General features: G+C 39.8%; 3 protein-coding genes across 9 annotated transcripts in view; 2 read left to right on the forward strand and 1 right to left on the reverse strand.

Annotated features, from left to right (window-relative positions):
• Positions 1-2,427: 2,427 nt before the first annotated feature.
• Positions 2,428-6,943, reverse strand: LOC131356145 (prostaglandin reductase 1-like). Of its 3 annotated transcripts, none has more exons than XM_058395004.1 (9): positions 6,815-6,943; positions 5,939-6,063; positions 5,811-5,856; positions 5,413-5,472; positions 5,108-5,275; positions 4,315-4,588; positions 4,078-4,183; positions 3,113-3,231; positions 2,428-2,995 (listed from the first exon to the last, which is right to left on the reverse strand). In XM_058395004.1, exons 2-9 carry the CDS (start codon positions 6,042-6,044, stop codon positions 2,885-2,887), a joined length of 990 nt encoding a protein of 329 aa, XP_058250987.1. In that variant the 5' UTR covers positions 6,045-6,063; positions 6,815-6,943; the 3' UTR covers positions 2,428-2,884. The 3 variants fall into 3 exon arrangements, with proteins under 3 accessions (XP_058250987.1, XP_058250988.1, XP_058250989.1); XM_058395005.1 differs by having other exon boundaries at positions 6,819-6,853; XM_058395006.1 differs by lacking the exon at positions 6,815-6,943 and adding an exon at positions 6,202-6,455.
• A 68-nt stretch (positions 6,944-7,011) lies between these two features.
• On the forward strand, positions 7,012-13,534 carry haus3 (HAUS augmin-like complex, subunit 3). 5 transcript variants are annotated; one of them, XM_058395000.1, is made up of 6 exons: positions 7,012-7,289; positions 7,618-7,663; positions 9,146-10,130; positions 10,737-11,191; positions 11,437-11,719; positions 12,295-13,533. In XM_058395000.1, the coding sequence occupies exons 3-6, from the start codon at positions 9,189-9,191 to the stop codon at positions 12,508-12,510; spliced, it is 1,896 nt and encodes a 631-aa protein (XP_058250983.1). In that variant the 5' UTR covers positions 7,012-7,289; positions 7,618-7,663; positions 9,146-9,188; the 3' UTR covers positions 12,511-13,533. The 5 variants fall into 5 exon arrangements, with proteins under 5 accessions (XP_058250983.1, XP_058250984.1, XP_058250986.1 ...); XM_058395001.1 differs by having other exon boundaries at positions 7,641-7,663; XM_058395003.1 differs by lacking the exon at positions 7,618-7,663 and having other exon boundaries at positions 11,437-11,671; positions 12,295-13,534.
• A 1,035-nt stretch (positions 13,535-14,569) lies between these two features.
• poln (polymerase (DNA directed) nu) overlaps positions 14,570-18,707 on the forward strand; it is a 47,672-nt gene continuing 43,534 nt past the window's right edge. Inside the window, exons 1-3 of the mRNA XM_058394153.1 lie at positions 14,570-15,139; positions 15,954-16,081; positions 17,580-18,131. Of these exons, the coding sequence (XP_058250136.1) occupies positions 14,584-15,139; positions 15,954-16,081; positions 17,580-18,131 (1,236 nt within the window). The 5' untranslated portion in view covers positions 14,570-14,583. The remainder of the gene's footprint in view (positions 15,140-15,953; positions 16,082-17,579; positions 18,132-18,707) is intronic.

Raw genomic sequence — 18,707 nt, forward strand, 5'->3', positions numbered from 1 at the left:
GTCACACTGAGGCTGATGGAATTAATCAAACAAATTTCTCTTTTTACTACACGACTATATAATGCTTTAGCCTTGATTATCAATATTAGACAATATCACACAACACAGTCTGAGGAGTTTTCCTGTAGAATGAGAAAGAGGGCATGGTGGTGATGTGGCAGTGAACGACTACATCCTAGTGGAAACACAGTGGGAGAAGTTAAATTAGACTAAATAAATATGCTCACTCACCACCGGGCTAGCAGATAGCAATCTTTAATATCAGGCTTTCATTTGGGCGTGCAGCTCCCAGTGCGTTCTACAAAATGGGACATCACAGTTGTGTCTATGTGCGGTTTTAACAGCCAGGAGATTTATGTCAACCAGACTCATTTCCTTTGACGAGGCACCAGGCTTTTTCTTTTGCCATGTCTTTGTAACATAGATTGTAATTTTTTTTTTTTAAATTTAACTTAAAGGTAGTGAAAAAAAAACAGGCATAAACCTGTCATGAATAATATGAAACATAACATTTACCTCATCTGGCTGACATGGAAACATGACAAACTGGCCTATAAACTTCAGTAGAGAGAAACAAAGCAAAGCGGGTACGAGAATGACTGTTTAGAGCTGTTTATTACCGATGTAAGTGATAACAGGCACTATAAATGGGTTTAAAAAAAAAACAATGCGTTATTCATTGCTCAACAAAGATTTGAACAAAATGAAGTAGCTATTTTCTTATTGGAAAATAATAACCTCCACCTCAATAGTAAACAGTTTATCAATAAGTATAATGTTACCAGGTTAATATTTAATGTTTCAAATCAGGGGTGATGACGCATGTCTTTAATTGTTCGTGAAGGGTAGAAGATCAGGAAGAAACTGCTTTGCTTAGACTAGTTACTTAAAATTACCAAATACTGTTTATTTCAGTTGACTAACAGTCCACTCAAGCAAAACTATACTTAATTACTATAACTTAACTCTAAGTTAAGAACTGTAAAAAGAGTACATGTACAACAGTTACTTTATATCCCTGGACACAGCAATAGCTGACTGGTGATTTTTGCTCAGTCTAATGGAAATGTTAGTCCATTTTACAATATTGTAACAGCACCATCTAGTGTGGATCAGCCATCATCATTTATCCTCAACCCTCATCCTGAACACTGGCGTCCCACAAGGCTGAGCCCACTGCTCTACTTCCCGTTCACCCGTGACTGTGTTTTGCTGCTTAACTCCAACATCTTTATCAAGTATGAAAATGATACCACAGTGGTCGGTCGGATCAGCAACAACGATGAACGGGAGGAGATCCATAGCCTGTCAGTATGGTATTCCATGAACAACCTCACCCTCAATGCCACAAAGACCAAAGAGTTCATTGTGAATGTCTGGAAATATAACAGCAGCAGACATTCTCCTATCTACATTAACGGGTCTGAAATAGAGCGTGTCTCCAGCTTTAAGTTCCTGGACTTCCACATCTCTGAGGATCTGTCTTGGCATCAGGACACTTCAACTCTGGTTACGAAGGTACAACAGCATCTTTACTTCCTGAGAAGATTAAAAAAATTTCACCTATCCCCCCCAAGACCAATTTTTAGTTGAGTGCATCTTGTCGAGCTCCATCACAGTGTGGTATGGCAGCTCCACAGTGTGCGAAAGGAAATCTCTGCAAAGCGTTGTGAAAACCGGCCAGCACATCATCGGCACCCAAATACCTGTCGCTGAGTCTCTTCACCACAGTAGATGTCTGTGCAGAGCACACAAAATCATCAAGGACTCCTCCCATCCTATAGTCACAAACTGTTCAACCTCCAGGACCATCCCCACAACCATAAATCTACAGAACCCTACACTGCACAGTCTCCTCTTAAAGCTCAAATATGCTTTCCTTGGAAAGGCAACTAAATGCTTAAAAATGTCCGGAACTTAGCTTTGACATTGTTTTTGCTGCAGTGTAAACATTTTTCCTATAGATTCCTTCTGTACCTTCCACCCACTGTTGACTTTTTCAGATAAAGAACTGATATGAAAGTTTCAGGATGTGAGGTTGGGGAAAACATCTGGCAAGTAAGACACACTGCCTGCCTGTAACCAGTGGCTTGTTGAAGAAATATAAATGCATGTATATGGACTGTATCAAACTGACATGACATTTATTTCTAAAAAGAAACAAACAAACAAAAAAAAAAAGTCAGGTCAGGGTTGAGCTGCATGCATGTGGAAAACAAACTAGTGCAGAAGATGGCACTGTATTTTTGCAGGTTATTTACCACTTTGACATTTTTATTTTCCCCACAAAGATGCAATTATGAAAGCCTAAAATTTATCTAGATGTTGGACCCCTACAATTTCAAACTTTTAGTTCATTTGATCTGAAAAACTCAGTTGTCTTGTAGAGAAACAGAATAAAGGCAGAATAAAGTGTGTTCACTGCAGCAAGGCCTAGTTTTTTTTAATGTTAATAATTATTTATTTCAATCAAGATTTGCATTACATTGCAGTAGATAGTTTTGGCCGTGTGTTTTTGGAGTCCAGGCCAATATCCAAATTGAAAATGTAAAAATTAAAATAAAATATCCAAGTTATATGAAACAGCATCCAAGCAGTTAAGACATGGAGGTGCTGAACCAGCATTTAGTCATGAGTGTGCTGTGGCATTAACAAAGAGCAGATGGCTAAGTTTGTTTGGATTTTGTGCTAAGCTACATCGAAATCTCTGACTAAACTGTTAAATCTTCAAAAGGTGCTTTTTAAGTAACAGTTGCATCGTCACATTATCTAAATAAACACCACTACAGACTATAAGAAAAGACAGAAAACGAACCAAAGAATTTATTACATGTGCTGCACGGGACATTCTCAGTTATGCAACAGAGACCCAGAAGAAAGGGCTTCAGACTTTAACGATGGCTTTGCCAGTGTTTTCTCCCTGCAGCATCCCCTTGAAGGCAGCTGGCATGTTCTCAAAACCAACAGTCACATGCTCTTTACACTGCAGCTTTCCCTGCAGAAGAAAAAAAAGAAAAAAAAAGACCAGGCTGCAAAATGTAAATAATCCAAGACCTATATTACTTTACCAAGGTGCTGTAAGTTAAGACATTTAGAAATCGTTGCTACTTGCCTCCTTCAGCCAAGTCAAGAGCCTTCTCAGAGACTCCTCATTTTTATGCTGCCATCTCCACACCAGGAAGCCTTCCATTCGCAACTCCTTAAAGATCACATGCAGGTGTGGAAAAGGACCTGTGAGAAAAACACATGCACACACACTTCATTATAATACCCAATGGCACAGATGCAAAACGTATGTGGACATCTGAAATCACAGCCGTAGGTGTTTTTCCCCCCAAACACAACTGTAAAGGTTGTTTTATGTAAGCTGTACAATTACATGTCCCCTACACTGAAGGCCCAAACCTGTTCCAGCATGTTACTCTGCACAAAGGGAGCTCCATCGAGGCATGACAAGGGCGGAGCAGAAAAACTCAATTGACCTGCACAATGCCCTGACTTCTTCCCCACTGAACAAACCAGAATGCCAACTTCCTCAATTCAAACCAAATCACATAGTGCCTAACTAATAATCATCTGGCTGAACAGGAACAAATCCCACTTCAGAATCTAGTAGAAATCCGTCCCAGACAAGTGGCTGTTGTAACGGTAAAGAAGGAGCAACTCTGTTAGTGCCACTCTAGTAAGTCTTAGAATAAAATCAGTATAATGAGCAGGTGTCCACATACTTTTGACATATGTGTTTGTGCAGTTAAACTTCATTAATTCAATCGCTTATTAATTCATTCTGTTATACTCAGACATTTAAAATGTACATAAATGTAATGCAATCTGAACATTACAAATAATCAGTGAACCCAATACCATAAAAATACAACAATAATAAAGTATTAAAAGTGAGACTTGTTTTAAATATACAACTAAGAATTGTTCGTTGTAGTAGTCTAAAAATTAGTCTGTATTATTCTTTTATTATTATTATTTACATTTACGTTATATACAAGGTTCAACTGCAGTTACATTACACCTGTACTCAAGCATTTAAATAGTTATATCAGATTTATAATGTAGACTGACCAGTCTGGGGTTCTTTATCATTGTAAAGGGAAATTCCTCCACAAACAGCAATCCTCCCACGCTGCTTCATCTGTGAGAGTGCGACAGTGAAGAACTGACCACCAACCTATTAAAATACATTTAAAATGCCCTTTATGGTAAACCAAGTGAAACAGGATTAACGACACCATCAGTTCATTATGATCACATAAATAAAAAAAGTCTTTTGGAAGTAATGGAACTAAAACCATTTCATACATTCTCAAAGTAGCACTCGTATCCCTCTGGTGAGGCCTCTTTTAGAGCTTTCTCCAGAGATGGCACAGTTTTGTAGTTGAAGACATAGTCAAAACCGAGCTCTTTTAGAAAGGCCACTTTAGCATCGCTCCCAGCTGAACCCACCACTTTACAGCCTTTCAGTTTAGCGATCTGACCCACGACACTCCCCACAGCACCAGCTGCCGCGTTCACCAGGACCGTCTCCCCTGGTTTGATGGCCAATACCTCTTCTAAACCATACAGAGCAGTCAGCCTGAGGAAGAAGGAAGAACAAACAAAGGCACAGGTCATATTACTGATTAACAACATTATGAAATAGTTCAATCTGAAGTGAAATTTACACCACGCATAATGTAGCATGCCCTCCAAAACAGAAAAACAGCAGTGGCGAACACAAAACAAAACCCTTCACAGAGCTTCACTGAAAAGCATGCACGCTTCCCTCTGAACTGCATTCATGATGATTCAGAAACATATTACTGATTTTCCTTCTGCTTCCTGTGATTCACAGCAAACGCTCGCCTTCTGAACATTTTCAGCTTTTATAAGAGAAGAATCATAAAAAAAAAACATCTGTTTCTCCAAAATGAGAAAACTTACAGCACACATCATGGCTCAAATTGGATTTAGGTCATCACAGGCAAAGCAGATGGCATTAAACAAACGCAAACATTTGCATGCATACAAGTAGTTTCTTCTAACTGTATGCTTCCACCTTTATTTAACTATTTAATTTCCCAGTAGTATAAAGGATCATAATATGAATTTGCACCCTGGCATGCCGATGCCCCCGAGAGCAAGAGAAAGAGGAACATCCTGAGGCCAGTCGCTCAGGACCTGGGTTAAACCGGTTCCATCTGATATAGTGTGTGTCCTCCATCCGCACTGACCGACCACATGACTGCCCTCAGGAAATGCTGGGTTCTTACTCTGAATAACTCTGAGGAGAAAATATTATACGCAAGTGAATATGCATAACTGACTGAATTTACATAACAGTAAGGTAACTCGGGAACAGTCATGAAGCTCCGCAATAAAAGCAGAAACTTATTCAATAATGTATAATGAATGTCTTACTTGGCCACCTGAGTTCCAATCATCACATCTCCTGGCTGCATTCGAACACGACTATAAGGCCTAAAAATGAAAAAGCATTCAATACAACCGTTTTCTTAAGAAAATATGAGTAATATTCTCAAACAGAAGACAAATAGCTCATGTGTGAAGAGAGGAACAATTATACATAATTTAAAGTAAACAAATGCATGAGTCTAGCTGCAAACCAAATAACCTCAGTGTGCGGAATTTCATCTGACATCAAACTACTGGTTTTCAAAACTCAGTCTGAAAAGCAAATCCTTTGAAAGACAATGTTCAATATGTACACATACATGTTTATTTAGCTCAGGTTAATAAAGGCTACATGTTCACTGACCTCAGATCTGTCTTAAAAGGATCGACAGATGGATGCTTACCGCATGTAGGGATCCACGCTTAGGAACACTGCTTCCAGAAGTACTTCTGCAACGATTATCTGCAATAAGTGCAAAGAAAGACATGCATCCAGTGGAAAGAAAGTGAAATGTAGATTTCATGCACCGACCTCCATCTTTGGGCTCTGGAAGCTGCTCCAGCTTCAGCTCCAAGTCACTGTCTTTAGGAAATCCCTCAAAGTGCTGCTTCAGGATCCAGGTCTTGGCTTGGACCATGGTGATTCGCTCGAGACAACTGGGGTAAACGATGAACAGTGTAAAAACTACTGTATAACACATTAAGTATCTAAGGTTGCAGAATGCAATGAAATATAACATATGCAATATACATTGCCTATACATAGTGACTATATTATATAGTTCATAACTGCACCTGATGTCGCCTGCAAAAGAGGTTTAATACAGTAAAGTTGTAGCAAAATCCAATATAAAGCGATTCCCAAAGTTATTTAAGAGCAAAATATTATTTGCAAACACAGATTTATTTTTTATTTCGTCAATGACTACAACTAAGAAAGTATCCTCTATGGAAAAAAAAAAAAAAGAGTCTATTCATCTATTCCGAGAATCGAGATCGAGAATCGACTCCAAAGCTTTGTTTTCGATTCTACGTAAAGAAGATAAATTCTCGTGTTTACTCAAAGTAACAAAGCAAGAAATCCGCTGTCTAACAAACCACCTCTCTCTCATATCGCAAACATCAGCAGTTTGTCGATATTCTATCGAGAGGCGAGAAAATGATTTTATGGAATCGACTCCAACATCAGGAATCAGAGTCGGAGTCGACTCCCAAATTTCTGCCGTCGCAAACACAAGCTAATGATATAGGCTGGAACATAAACAAAAGAAAATTAAAGCTATTTCTACTCCATTGTTATTTTATATCAAACATATTTGCTTGAAATAACGCTGCTTTAAAAAATAAAAAAAGCACCATTATTTATATATCTGTAATGTTTGGGTTATTTCTTTTTTTTTTTTTTTACTTGCTGTGGTTTGTCCGTGCAACTCCTCGCCAATGGCAATGCCCCGTGCTGTGTGGCTGTAGGAGGCGGGCTCTTCAATATATCTTTTTTTCTCACGCACCTGGCCGAGATTTCTTGGATTCTAATTGGCTAATAAAAGGTGTCAATCATATCTTAGCAACGAAACCCTTTCAAAAAAAATTAATCACATTAAACTTTTTTTTTTTTTTCCAAAATAAAAGCCACCGCTCGAGGCGCATATTTAGTTGTTTACTTCCGTGAAAAAAACAAACAAACAGCAATTTAATATGTATTGAATATTTACTTTTACATGAACGAGAACAGCCCGCCCACATGGAATGACGTAACACGCGCGCGCCCTTTCGGCAGCTTGTTTGAATAGGCTTCACGAGACGCCGTGAGAACTCATCCGTGAGGGAGTTAGCCACGCTGCTAACTGTTCGCGAGACTTGAACAAAACGACCAGAAGTAAAAGGTAAGAAGTTAAAATGTAATATATTTCAACCTAGCTAGTGTTAATAAGTTTACTGCTTCGCTGACGTTATTCCGTTAGCTAGCTCGTTCCCTAGCTTGTGTGCTTTATAAATAATCCTCAGTGTGTTGTTGATTAGCATGCTAACGCTCATTCTAGCAATTAAGCTTTAGACTCTCTCATGACAGAAATAATTCGATTTAAATCTGTACCAGGCTCACTAACTTAGACGTCTTATTTGACGTTATTGGTTATTATACCACAAAAGTGCCATAAAGTGTTGATTTAATGTCGCAGCAGTTGTAACAGTAAGGTTTTATTAACGTTCTAGTTGTATTATGGTGTGTCTTCTAGCAACAGATCATTTACAGAGACTGGTATGTAACCTGGTGTGTGCTATATAAACATTGCTCTTGGTGAAGGTTTGTGTAAGGAGACGTTTATGTGACATGTGCATGGATCAGATCAGACCTTTTTTTTTTTTATTATTTTTTAGAGCAGAGGATCTACACTTATCCCTTCTGTGTCCCTGTTATTCATACTCCTCTTTTTCTCTCTGGTGATTATTGGAAAGAGGTTATAATAGTTGTAACAATACCGTATATTGTCTTCTGAAAACTGGTGTCTACAGATAATATAAGGTTGCTTACAGTGGCACATTTAGATGTGTGTACACAATACAATCTGGTTACTTAATACACTACATACACCAATCAGCCATAGCATTATGACCACCTGTCTAATATTGTGTTGGTCCCCCTTTTTGCTGCCAAAACAGCCCTGACCCGTCCTGCACTGTGTATTCTGACACCTTTCTATCAGAACCAGCATTAACTTCAGCAGTTTGAGCAACAGTAGCTCGTCTGTTGAAGCGGATCACACAGGTCAGCCTTCACTCCCCACGTATATTAATGAGCCTTGACTCTGTCGCCGGTTCACCACTGTTCCGTCCTTGGAGCACTTTTGATAGATACTGACCACTGCAGACCGGGAACACCCCACAAGAGCTGCAGTTTTGGAGATGCTCTGATCCAGTGGTCTAGCCATCACAATTTAGTCCTTATCAGACTCACTCAAATCCTTACACTTGTCCATTTTTCCTGCTTCTAACACATCAACTTTGAGGACAAAATGTTCACTTGCTGCCTAATATATCCCACCCACTAACAGGTGCCATGATGAAGTGAATAACTCTGATTATCTCCTCATCTGACAGTGGTTATAATGTTATGCCTGATTGGGGTATGTAACTAATATCTACATGCAAATTTGGTATCTAATGCCGACATTCACACCTCACTGATGTCCTTCTCGGTTTCATCCACACCAGCAATCCTATCAGCTCTTGAGTGATTCAGAAACACAGTAAAGGGTGGTTATCCATGCAAATATTTTTTAGTCTCATTATGCCCACTATTGCTATTTTTGTGACCTAATAATGATGCAAATTGTTTGTCAATCCATGGCTTTTTTTTACACTATAGTAGTAAAGAAGAAATGATGCAGCTGTAAACATTTCTGTAAAGTTTCTTTGCCCTAACAAGCATGACCTTACTCTTTCACTCATCTTTTGATTTCCATTAAATGTTTTCACCGTTTTCTTTTAGGTCATGATACTAGATGAAGCATTGTGGTATTTGGAGTCAGCCATTAAATTGATGGCCAGTTAACATTAGCTGGGGCTTTCAATAAATCCCACCCATCCTGTTGTATTTATTTCATGCTCTGTAAATTTGCATGTGCATTTTAATGTCTACTGCTGCTTTGTGAATCCCATAAAATTCACCTCTTTCTCGTGATTATTTTCTTGCGTTAGGACTTGGGATAAATCTGATTTTTCATTTCATAATTTACTGCAGGAGTAAGTGTAAGATTGTTTGGGGGCTCCACATTCAAACAATCATGCTTGGTGGGGAGAGGTTCATTGAGGCACTGTCACGGGTGGGTTATCCGAACGCCTCCTCACTCAAAAGTTCAGAGTTTGATTGGTTGTTCGACACTGCGCCGGCCAACCTACATCTTTTACGCGTCTTCTGCCACCGCCTGAACCGCAACAATGCCCTGACTCCAGAAGAAGTGCAGGCCTTTCGGGTGCTACGCGAGTCTGGGAAGCCTATCTTGGATGAAGCGACACTTGGGGATCTGTTAAAAACATGTGGGCCAACTGATGTGGGTGGGTCACTCTCCTCACTTTGTGGGGAAGAGGATGTTTCGGTGGAAGATTTAGAGGCTGAACTTCAGGCCCTACGGAAAGAGAAGCAGCTGAAGTTGCGAAGACTTAAAAAGCTGCAGGTATTTGCTTCCAGTCGAGGTTCAGACTCGTCTGCAGCGCTTGCTGTACTCCAGGAAGGTAGTGGTGCGATGAAAGACGCCAGCTCTGCTCTTGCAGTTGAAAATGCAGCCACAAATGCTGCCTTGGAAAGTCTTGTAAAAGAGACCCAGAAGCTTGCTGGTTTCTTCCATCCTGAGAATTTGTCAGTGGAAAAAAATAATGAAACCACAGCAGTGCTGCTGTCCCAGCTTCCTCTGGAACCCTACCTCCAGCAGGAGGAGCAAAACACTAAAGCCTTGGCCTCCTACACCCAGCGTCAGTTCTTCCAGGGAATCTCTGACATGGTAGAGACCTCAACCTCCAAACGCTTCCAACTGACAGAGCTGAGCTGCTGCAGTGAGATTGAGGAAGAGGATGATGAGAAACTTGTGGAAAGCAGGAGGAAGGAGATGGCACGGCTGCAGTGGGCTCACATTGTAGCGCAACACCAGTTGCTGAAGGAGCAAGCAGAGGAGCATGGAGACCAAGCACTGAAGAACTGGCTCACTGAGCAACTCGGCAGCCAAATGCAGGTACAGCACTCATCTCAGGAACATACACAACTGGGTTGAATCCATGAATACATTTAGATGGTAAAGATTTTTCTTCATGATTTACTAGTAGAACCATCTCAAAACCCACATTCCTAAACATTTGCAACAAATGTCATGAACCCTAACCCTAATTAATAGTCAAAAGTGTATTTTATAATAGTTTCATAAAGTGTCAGAGTCTACTGCATCTACACTTGAATCCTGGCTGTGAAGCTGTTTTCTATACCTTATGTAATGAGCACACATGGAGAATAGCTTGATAATAAATGAATATAAAATATTCCTACATACCAACTTGAATGGGGCTTGACTTATTTGGACTTTTGCATTAACCTGGATTGCGAAAGAAATATAGCGAAATATTACACAAGAAATTATTACTTCTTTAAAACATTAAAACTTTTCATAGAATAGGATAACTTACTTTGCCGTCATACTTGTCCATTTCTGTGGTTGATATTTTAGGTAATTATATGTGTAACACTGATTTGTGTACACGCATGCAGATTTATTGATTCCTACACTGTCATATATTTCTGTTTCTTATCTTTTAACGTTGCTCTTTTCCTTTTCTTCCCTTTCAAGACAAAGGGCTCTCTGCAGGCCTCCTGGCGTGAGCCTGCGCTGCACTCTGAGCTACTCTCTGTTCGGTCTGACCTTGATGCTCTGATGCGAGAGCCTGTCCGTTCTGCTCTGCGTGACAGCGCTCGCCTGCTGAACGTGCCTGTGGTGCGTGGTGACCTGGCACTTCAGATCGCCAGGCAGAACTATTACACAGCCAGACAGACCGAGGTCAGGGATCAGCTCCTCCGACAGAAGGCATCGTTTGAGGTGCTGCGGCTAGCGCAGGACACAGAGCTCAGAAGGGGTAGGAGGACTGTGACTCAACTGGATGAGGTCATCAGCAGGCTGGAGGGAAGATCTCAGAGTGCAGCTCAGAGAGGGAACATACTGACCCAGCCTGACCTGACCCAAACACCCTGCCTAGGATCTAATGCAAAACTGCAGGTCATAACCTCTAAAGATGTAGCCTTTAGCAGGTGAGGATGAATAAATTAATGTAGAAACTGACTGTTTTTCTGTTGAGTTTTTTAATGTCATCGTCTTATTATTCCATAAGGTCATCTTTTTATTATCCCTTTATCCATGTATTTCTTTAACAAAGTTAACATTAGATGATGACCTTAATGTTAACCTCAGCTTTTTGTTTTCATTTATTCTCTCCATACATGTATCTTTTCAGTGATTTCTTTACATATTTCTGGCTTGTGTGTTTATATATTAGGCTGTTGCAGATGCTGGAGCTGGGCAAGCTCTCCGAGTGTAAGGATCCCCTCCTGACATTCGGGAGATTGGAAGCCGAAGCATCCAGCTTGCAGAAAGATCTGGTGTCTGTTCGTGATGCTCTGGAAAGGGCAGCTCAGGAGCAGGGCTACAGCAGTGTGCGCCTACAGCATGATCGGGATGCTCTAGAGCGCTTGGCCTATTCGGATATCGTGCAGCCGCTCCTGAGGCCGCAGGTATGTGCTACAGCCACACCTGCTCAGGAGCTCTGTCCTAATGCACAGGTATGTTTTCCTCACATCAATCTATTCCTCATCCTCTCGGCCGTTCTTCATTCTGAGAGCTCGTAAGCAGCGTGAGATGATTTTGATTATTATCCACTTGCATGTCTGGTGGTGGCTTTACATTTTGGGGTCAGAAGTGTACTACTTAGATTTTTCCTCTCCCACTAAATTTTTTTGGTGTAATATTTTCTCTTGGTTTTACTTCACTGCATGTGACATTAAGAGAAATGGTTTTGTCGGAAAATATTTAATTTCAGATGAATTTCTTATTTATGTAATATTATTATTATTTATTATGTAACTGTTGACTGCTGCATAACCATTATTCATTAACAGATCTGAACAGGGTAGTGGTGCAAAGAGACCTTATATGGTGCAAAATTTTTGTGTTGACCTTAAAAACATTTTTTATTCTGTGGTGGAGTCCTTTAAATACTTGAACACTCCTGAAGTTAAGTACTGGAACATGATGCTGATGAGCTGTTGCAAAAAAAGAGTCTCGCTTCGTCAAAATTGCACATAGAACAGAGCTACATTGTTCAGCGAATTCTTTCAATCCTTTTTTTTGTCCATAGGAGGTGTCTGTTGTTCTGAGTGAGCTGGAAGAGAAGCAAAAGAATCTGTACAAGCTTTTGCAGGACATTGTAGGAGACGTGAGGACCAAAAGGGCTTGCCTAGAGCAGAGCGCCACCCTCAGACGAGAGAGAGAACTGTATGTCTACTTTCACTTGGATCCCACACTGCTCAACAAGGTTGTGCGTGAGATGGAGGCCAGGGCTGGTCTTAAGTAGGCTGTGGAGCAGATTGTACCTCTGACCCTACAGGAAAGGAGCTCTAAAGTTGAAGTCAGGGGAGATCTGATGCACTTTTGACTCGGAGCACGAACCGTATGAAAACTACATTTGTCTTATGCCTTTTCTGGATTCTGGACTGTCTTTGTGATCTTTGACTGCAGATCTACCTAAAATCTCTGTATAGTCAAATATCATCATTTCTTTGTACATCTAATTTTTAAAAAGTAAATAAGAAACTTTTAATAGACAGTTTAATAAGAAACTTTTGTTAATAAAATGTATTTGTGATGTATCTTCCTGCTACCTGTTTATCTTCATTAAACTGTATAAAGATTGTTCATCTTAAACAGAAGTTATGAGCTTAAATGCCCACTTTGTTAAAGACAATAAATATGGTATTGTTTAAAAGAAACAAAATGTGATTTGTTTGTTATAAAGTTGTCCAGGATAAATTCCTTATTTGAAATCGAATAACAAAAGCAGTATGTCGGTGACAATCTGATCAGTTTCACATAGGCTGAAAGCCTTCTCTGAGCAGCATTCTCATCTGTGTTTGTTTTAGGACGGTTAGTGACGAAGGACAGAGGAGTAAGTGAGATGGAGTACCAGACCTGTAGTCCTCTGTCTGCAGCTGCCCAGATGGTCATGGCTGCTCTGAGAGCTCAGTATGCAGACAGAATAGACAGGAGACCATACAGTGAGTCAGGTTTAGATGATTAATAAGTTTGTTTGGTTATTCTATATAATCAGTATTAGAGATTTATGTTTCTGGCATACACCCTTATCCAGAGCAATGTACATTGTATACAACTGAGGGTTGAGGGCCTTGCTCAGGGGCCCAGCAGTGGCAGCTTGGTGGAACTGGGATTTAATCGCAAGACCTTATGATTAGTAGGCAAATGCCTTAACCACTAAGCCACCACATCCCTGTGTCATACTGGCTGATGATGGCTATAATTGTGGGTCACATATAACCGAGAAAACATTTGATCCTGGTACAATTGGCAAAAAATGTAATCGAATATGGGAAAGAAAATTTATTTTTGGAACTGTATATTCAGAGATGACTAACATTCTGTGATCTGTGACAGTAGTGAGTTTGTGATATAAAGTATGTAAAAAAAAAAAAAAAATTACCAAGACAATCAAGTTCACCAATTTATATTGACTTAATTGAAGTTGGTGCCTTTTGTCACTAACACCCTCTTCAACATGTGTTAAGGATGTCCTACTAATGGGTTTGGAAGTATCCCCAAAGTCTAGAGAATTGTTAAAATGTGGTGTTGGAATGTCGTTTGAATAGAGTCTTGATGTTACCCGATAAAACGTATTGCATTTTGACATTTCAGCAGCAGACTCCTTTGGCAGAGCCCCCAGGCTTTCTCAAATCCAGGAAACCTTCAGCAAAACTCTAGGACCCCTACAGTCAGTGTCCAAGCCAGTGATGTATCACTATTATACATTGTCATTATTTTTAGATACTCTTATGTACTTTAGATTTTTCTGTGTAATAAATTTAAAAGACTCTCAGCTCTACTCTTGTGTCCTTGACTTAGGCCTTATGTGAGCTCGAGCTATCATAGGGAAAGCCTGGTAAATCTTTCTCAGTCTGGCCTTAATGAGAAGGACAACTTTAACACCAAGCCACAGTGAGTGAAATTGCTCAGTCTCATTTCCTTGTCCTCGCAATCTCCATTCCTGTCACTTCTTAAAATGTGGAGATTCTTTATGTGGATGCAAAAATGACAATGCATCTTTTCTCCCGCTCTCTCCAGTCTTCACAAACAGAGAGAGGGGCAAGTATTCAAACAGTCCTCGATAGGAGAGATGGAGCTCCCCAGTCAGCCTGACCTCCGGCAGTTACACGATAGAGATAACACCGTTAATCAATGGGGAGTAGATAAACAAGGTGATTGGGGGCCAAGAGATTATGGAGATGGCAGTCTGTCAGGATTTAATTCTGGTAATAATATCCCAGGTCCCAGCAGAAGCCCTCCAGAGCCAGATCCACAGGGAGAAGAGCTTTTAGCCAGGAATGGCTTTGTTAACAGGGGTACACTACAGGCTGTCATGGGACCAAAGACACATGGCAGTATCTTGAGTAGAAAGGAAAGAATCCTGCCACTGGCTTCTGTTGAAAAGGATTATAATGCAGAAGTGATAACTCATTCCCCTCCTGTAAAGAGATGGAGGTTTGGTATTCTGCAGGTACCCATCATCACCTGTTCAAAACAGTTTAAGGAAGATGATTCTGGGCAGAAGTGTGAAGGTGTGAAAGCAAATGACAAGATGCAGTTTTGGAACTTTAAAGGAAAAACAGCAATAGCTGAAGAAATAGATGTCAAGCAGAATCCTTATGGAGAAGTAAGAGAGAAGACTGAGTTTAATCCAGGTTTGTTTGGTGGTGGTGTTAAAGGCGTTAGCTGTGACAAAGCATGTGAGCATGAAGACGACTCAAGATCACTAGAGTATGATCGTTATTTGAAAGAGACACCAACATCCAGGAATATAAGTCAAAAAATTAGTCTAGGAGCCAGTGACTTTGAGAAGTGCAAGGAGGACAAAGAAAAAGCATCAGCAGTGCAGACAGAATCAGCCAAAGTGGAAGATATCGGTCAGCGCGCTGGTAAGTGATAATGCGTACAGTGTCCAGTAGGAGGCGCTTTCTGTCCATGAGTTCTTCCCTGTCAGTGGTAGATTAATGGCACTACAGTTAAACACTCCCAGCTCCCAGCAATGTTCTCTCTCGTATGGAACTTAAAGATCAGTTCACAATATTAACCTTTATTTGAATAGCACCTTTTGATGCATGAACTTCAACCCAAAGCACTTCATGAGGAAAATAAGAGTTAAGAAAAATCATGTAGAAACATGAGTGCAATGCAGAAACTTGCAGCAGTAACTATAAGGGAAGGTTAAGTGTATTGCTTACCTGCTCTAAGGTGGCTTATGCTAAAGTAAACTACTCTGTGTTCCTGGCATCTAGGCCTTGCTTCTTTCTTTTAATCAGTGTGCAGCACTCAATAGTAAATGTTTAAAAACTAAGACATAACAACTGTCGGTATACTATAAAATTATGTGGACACGTGATCACCCCACTTCCCACATACACCAATCAGCCATAACATTATGATCACCTGCCAAATATTGAGAGCTGCAGTTTTGGAGGTGCTCTGATCCAGTGGTCTAGCCATCATAATTTGGCCCTTGTCGAACTCGCTCAAATCCTTACACTTGCCCATTTTTCCTGCTTCTAACACATCAACTTTGAGGACAAAATGTTCACTTGCTGCCTAATATATCCCACCCACTAACAGGTGCCATGATGAGGAGATCATCAGTGTTATTCACTTCACCTGTCACTGCTCATAATGTTATGCCTGATCGGTGTATATTTACAATAATAGTTGTGTTAGTAGTTGATGCAAACTTTTTTGCAGATGTATATGTGCATCAATCCGATATTAATAAGGATAAGCTGGAAAACCAGGAAAGTAGCATAGAGCCAGAGCACAGTGCTGCATCTAAAGTCACAGAAACACATCAGGACCTGAAGACCTCCTCAGAGGTATGTAGACACCATGGGAGCTGTGCTTTGTTTTTGTTTTTGTTTTAAAGGTTTGAATTGTTGTACTACATTAAACCTTGCAGACAATATTAAATCAGTATGAAATGTCAAAATGTTTATTCATAAATCTTAACACTTACATTTACTGCTAAAACCTTTGAATTGTGTTGCTATTAAATCTTATCTCTGGGATTGAACCTGAATCTTATTTATACAGTGTGCACCTCTTTGAACAGAAGCAGCTGACACATTTGATCTTTCTGACCTCTCTAAAGTGCTTTGTAACACCACAAGAATTTGCTGACAACAACATCAGGGTGTGTGTGTGTGTGTGTGTGTGTGCATATGTGGGGTTTTAACAATAGGAGAAGCTTGAGTTATTCACACATGCTGCCCAGGGAGTAAGGTTATATCCAGGAGCAGTTGAAGTTATTGACATTTGCATTCTTTTCATGCAGATCTGACCATACTGCAGTCCTCTGCACTGCAGTGCATTATGGAGAGTAGATGGACACATAATCATAACCAATGTTACTTCAGTATATAGATTAAAAAAAAAAATTAAAACATCATTCTATATGTTGGGGAACATTTTTCAGAATAAAATATTTGAACATCTAGTCTTGCTCACATAGTGATTCTAGTTTATTAGACCTTCATATGCATATGCAAATATTTTCAGTCTAAAATATTTCAGCACATCCAGTCTTGCTCAGATAGTGATGCTAGTTCATTAGATTTCCATATACATCCATGAGACGTACAGAAGACATGCTTGTTATTCATCACCTACGGCTGTCTGTAAAGAAAATCTTGAGAGGATTTCTAGCGCTAGGTCTAATCTATGGGGCATTACTTCAAGGTGAAGCTGAACCTGATGAATAACAAAGTGCTTACATTATGTGAAGACCCAGACTGACTAAAACTGAACTGACCATTTCTGGGTCATTTTGGTGTTGGTGAAAATGTCAGGAATAATACGAGCTACGGCTGTAATAAATAGCCAAATTGTTACTGCAGATATTTACATCAGTGTTATATTTGAATAGTTGTATTATGTTCAAGTGTCAGTGCAAATGATTTTATACTTGAAATTTGAGAACCTATTTTTTTTTTTTTTTTTTTCCAGACTTAATAATCCAATAACGGTGGATCATGGTATTGTTGTTAATTCATTAGCATTTAATTCATTAGCTAAAAATAGCAGAACAGCTCTGTAATCTGAAATGACTGCAAATTGTTTTTCAGCCTTATTGATTTATAAGTTAGACACAATGTGCATAATAAAGACTCTGATCTTGTAAGAACAATAACGTGTAGCTATCATATGGTAAAGAGAAAGTTAGAAGCTTCTAATATACAGTATAGATTTCACAGTAAGGTCACTCCGATGACCTTTTTCCCTATTTTTTTTGGAAATTTAAAATATTTCTTTTTCTCTTGAATTATGTTCTCATTTGTTTTATTCACTCACTCGTTTCCTGTCATTCATTCATAGGAAAGTCAGAGGAGTTCTGAAGTCGAGTGTGTGCAGAACATGACCCTTCCAGCCAAGAATTCTGGAAAGTGGGAGCCTCCTCGATCATCACAGGGGTCTCCACAAATCACACTGCCGCAGGAGCCCTGCTTAAATCAAACCTTCAGGAGCAATGGAGAAGCTGAAATGCAGATTATTCACCAAACACAGCGCAGTGAAGGTACAAGGCAACTCCTATACACACTGAAAAATCAGAACAATATGTCGTTACAGACAACAACCCCTTTGAGAGAACATATGAAACAAAAATCCAATGTGGAAACCAGCTCCAACATCTCTAAAGCTGCTTTAGAGGTGAATAAGCAGATACACCCAGAAAGTGACAGAGATGTATACAAGACCTCAGATACTGCCAAACGTACCCTAGCCCTAATCTCTGACCCCCGAGTGTGTGAGGCCAGCCGTTTCTCACAGGAAGAGAGGATGTGTGTGTTAGAGGAGGCTGAGGAAGCAAGGGCGCTGGTGGCTACGATGGTTTATCAGGATGGAACCACACAGTTGGACCCTGAGCAGGTGGGCTGAGAGACAGACTGATGGTTACACCAGCCTTACCCTGTACGAAGCTTGTCTGACTCTTCAAACATTTTGTCTTTTCTTCTATTAAGCTGCTATTTTTAAGTTTTTGTTTAATGACTCTCTCAGCTAAGTGCTTTGAATGTTCAGTGCCAAAGTCATTGATCATTCTATTGATTTTACATTTCAAGATACACAACATGTTTTGACAGTGACACACTGTGTCTCTACAATGTGTCTTGTGGCTTCCACAGCAGACTTTATTAAAAATACATGATTTTTAAAGAGCAAAAGAAAGAGTTTCTTTTTCCCCAAAATTACCCTTGAATGAAAAGGGTTCTAATTATCTATGAAAAGATTTGTGTCACTACATATTTTATTCATATGTGTACATTTTTTTAAGTAAGCATCATCCAAACCTAAATGAACAGTGAAAACCAAGTCCTGTAAAAGTAAAGTGCACTCTATTGGGCTAGTAGTACACCGTGTAGGTTCCACAATGGCATTATGTTATAGCCTAGGTAGTGAGAATACACACCATGAACTATAACGTCAACCATTAGTGCTTCAGTAGCT

Source organism: Hemibagrus wyckioides, linkage group LG07 (genome assembly GCF_019097595.1).
Source record: "Hemibagrus wyckioides isolate EC202008001 linkage group LG07, SWU_Hwy_1.0, whole genome shotgun sequence".
Classification (NCBI taxonomy): domain Eukaryota; kingdom Metazoa; phylum Chordata; class Actinopteri; order Siluriformes; family Bagridae; genus Hemibagrus; species Hemibagrus wyckioides.

Bases quoted from the DNA above. Each gene is read 5' to 3' on its own strand.
- LOC131356145 (XM_058395004.1), bottom strand. From the start codon at position 6,044: ATGGTCCAAGCCAAGACCTGGATCCTGAAGCAGCACTTTGAGGGATTT. The intron at 5,276-5,412 runs GTAAGACATTCA...TTTTCTCCTCAG, and splicing joins ATTGGAACTCAGGTGGCCAA to AGTTATTCAGAGTAAGAACC. The intron at 4,589-5,107 runs GTGCAAATTCAT...CTTCTTCCTCAG, and splicing joins GGGGGCATCGGCATGCCAGG to GCTGACTGCTCTGTATGGTT.
- haus3 (XM_058395000.1), top strand. From the start codon at position 9,189: ATGCTTGGTGGGGAGAGGTTCATTGAGGCACTGTCACGGGTGGGTTAT. The intron at 10,131-10,736 runs GTACAGCACTCA...TTCCCTTTCAAG, and splicing joins AACTCGGCAGCCAAATGCAG to ACAAAGGGCTCTCTGCAGGC. The intron at 11,720-12,294 runs GTATGTTTTCCT...TTTTGTCCATAG, and splicing joins AGCTCTGTCCTAATGCACAG to GAGGTGTCTGTTGTTCTGAG.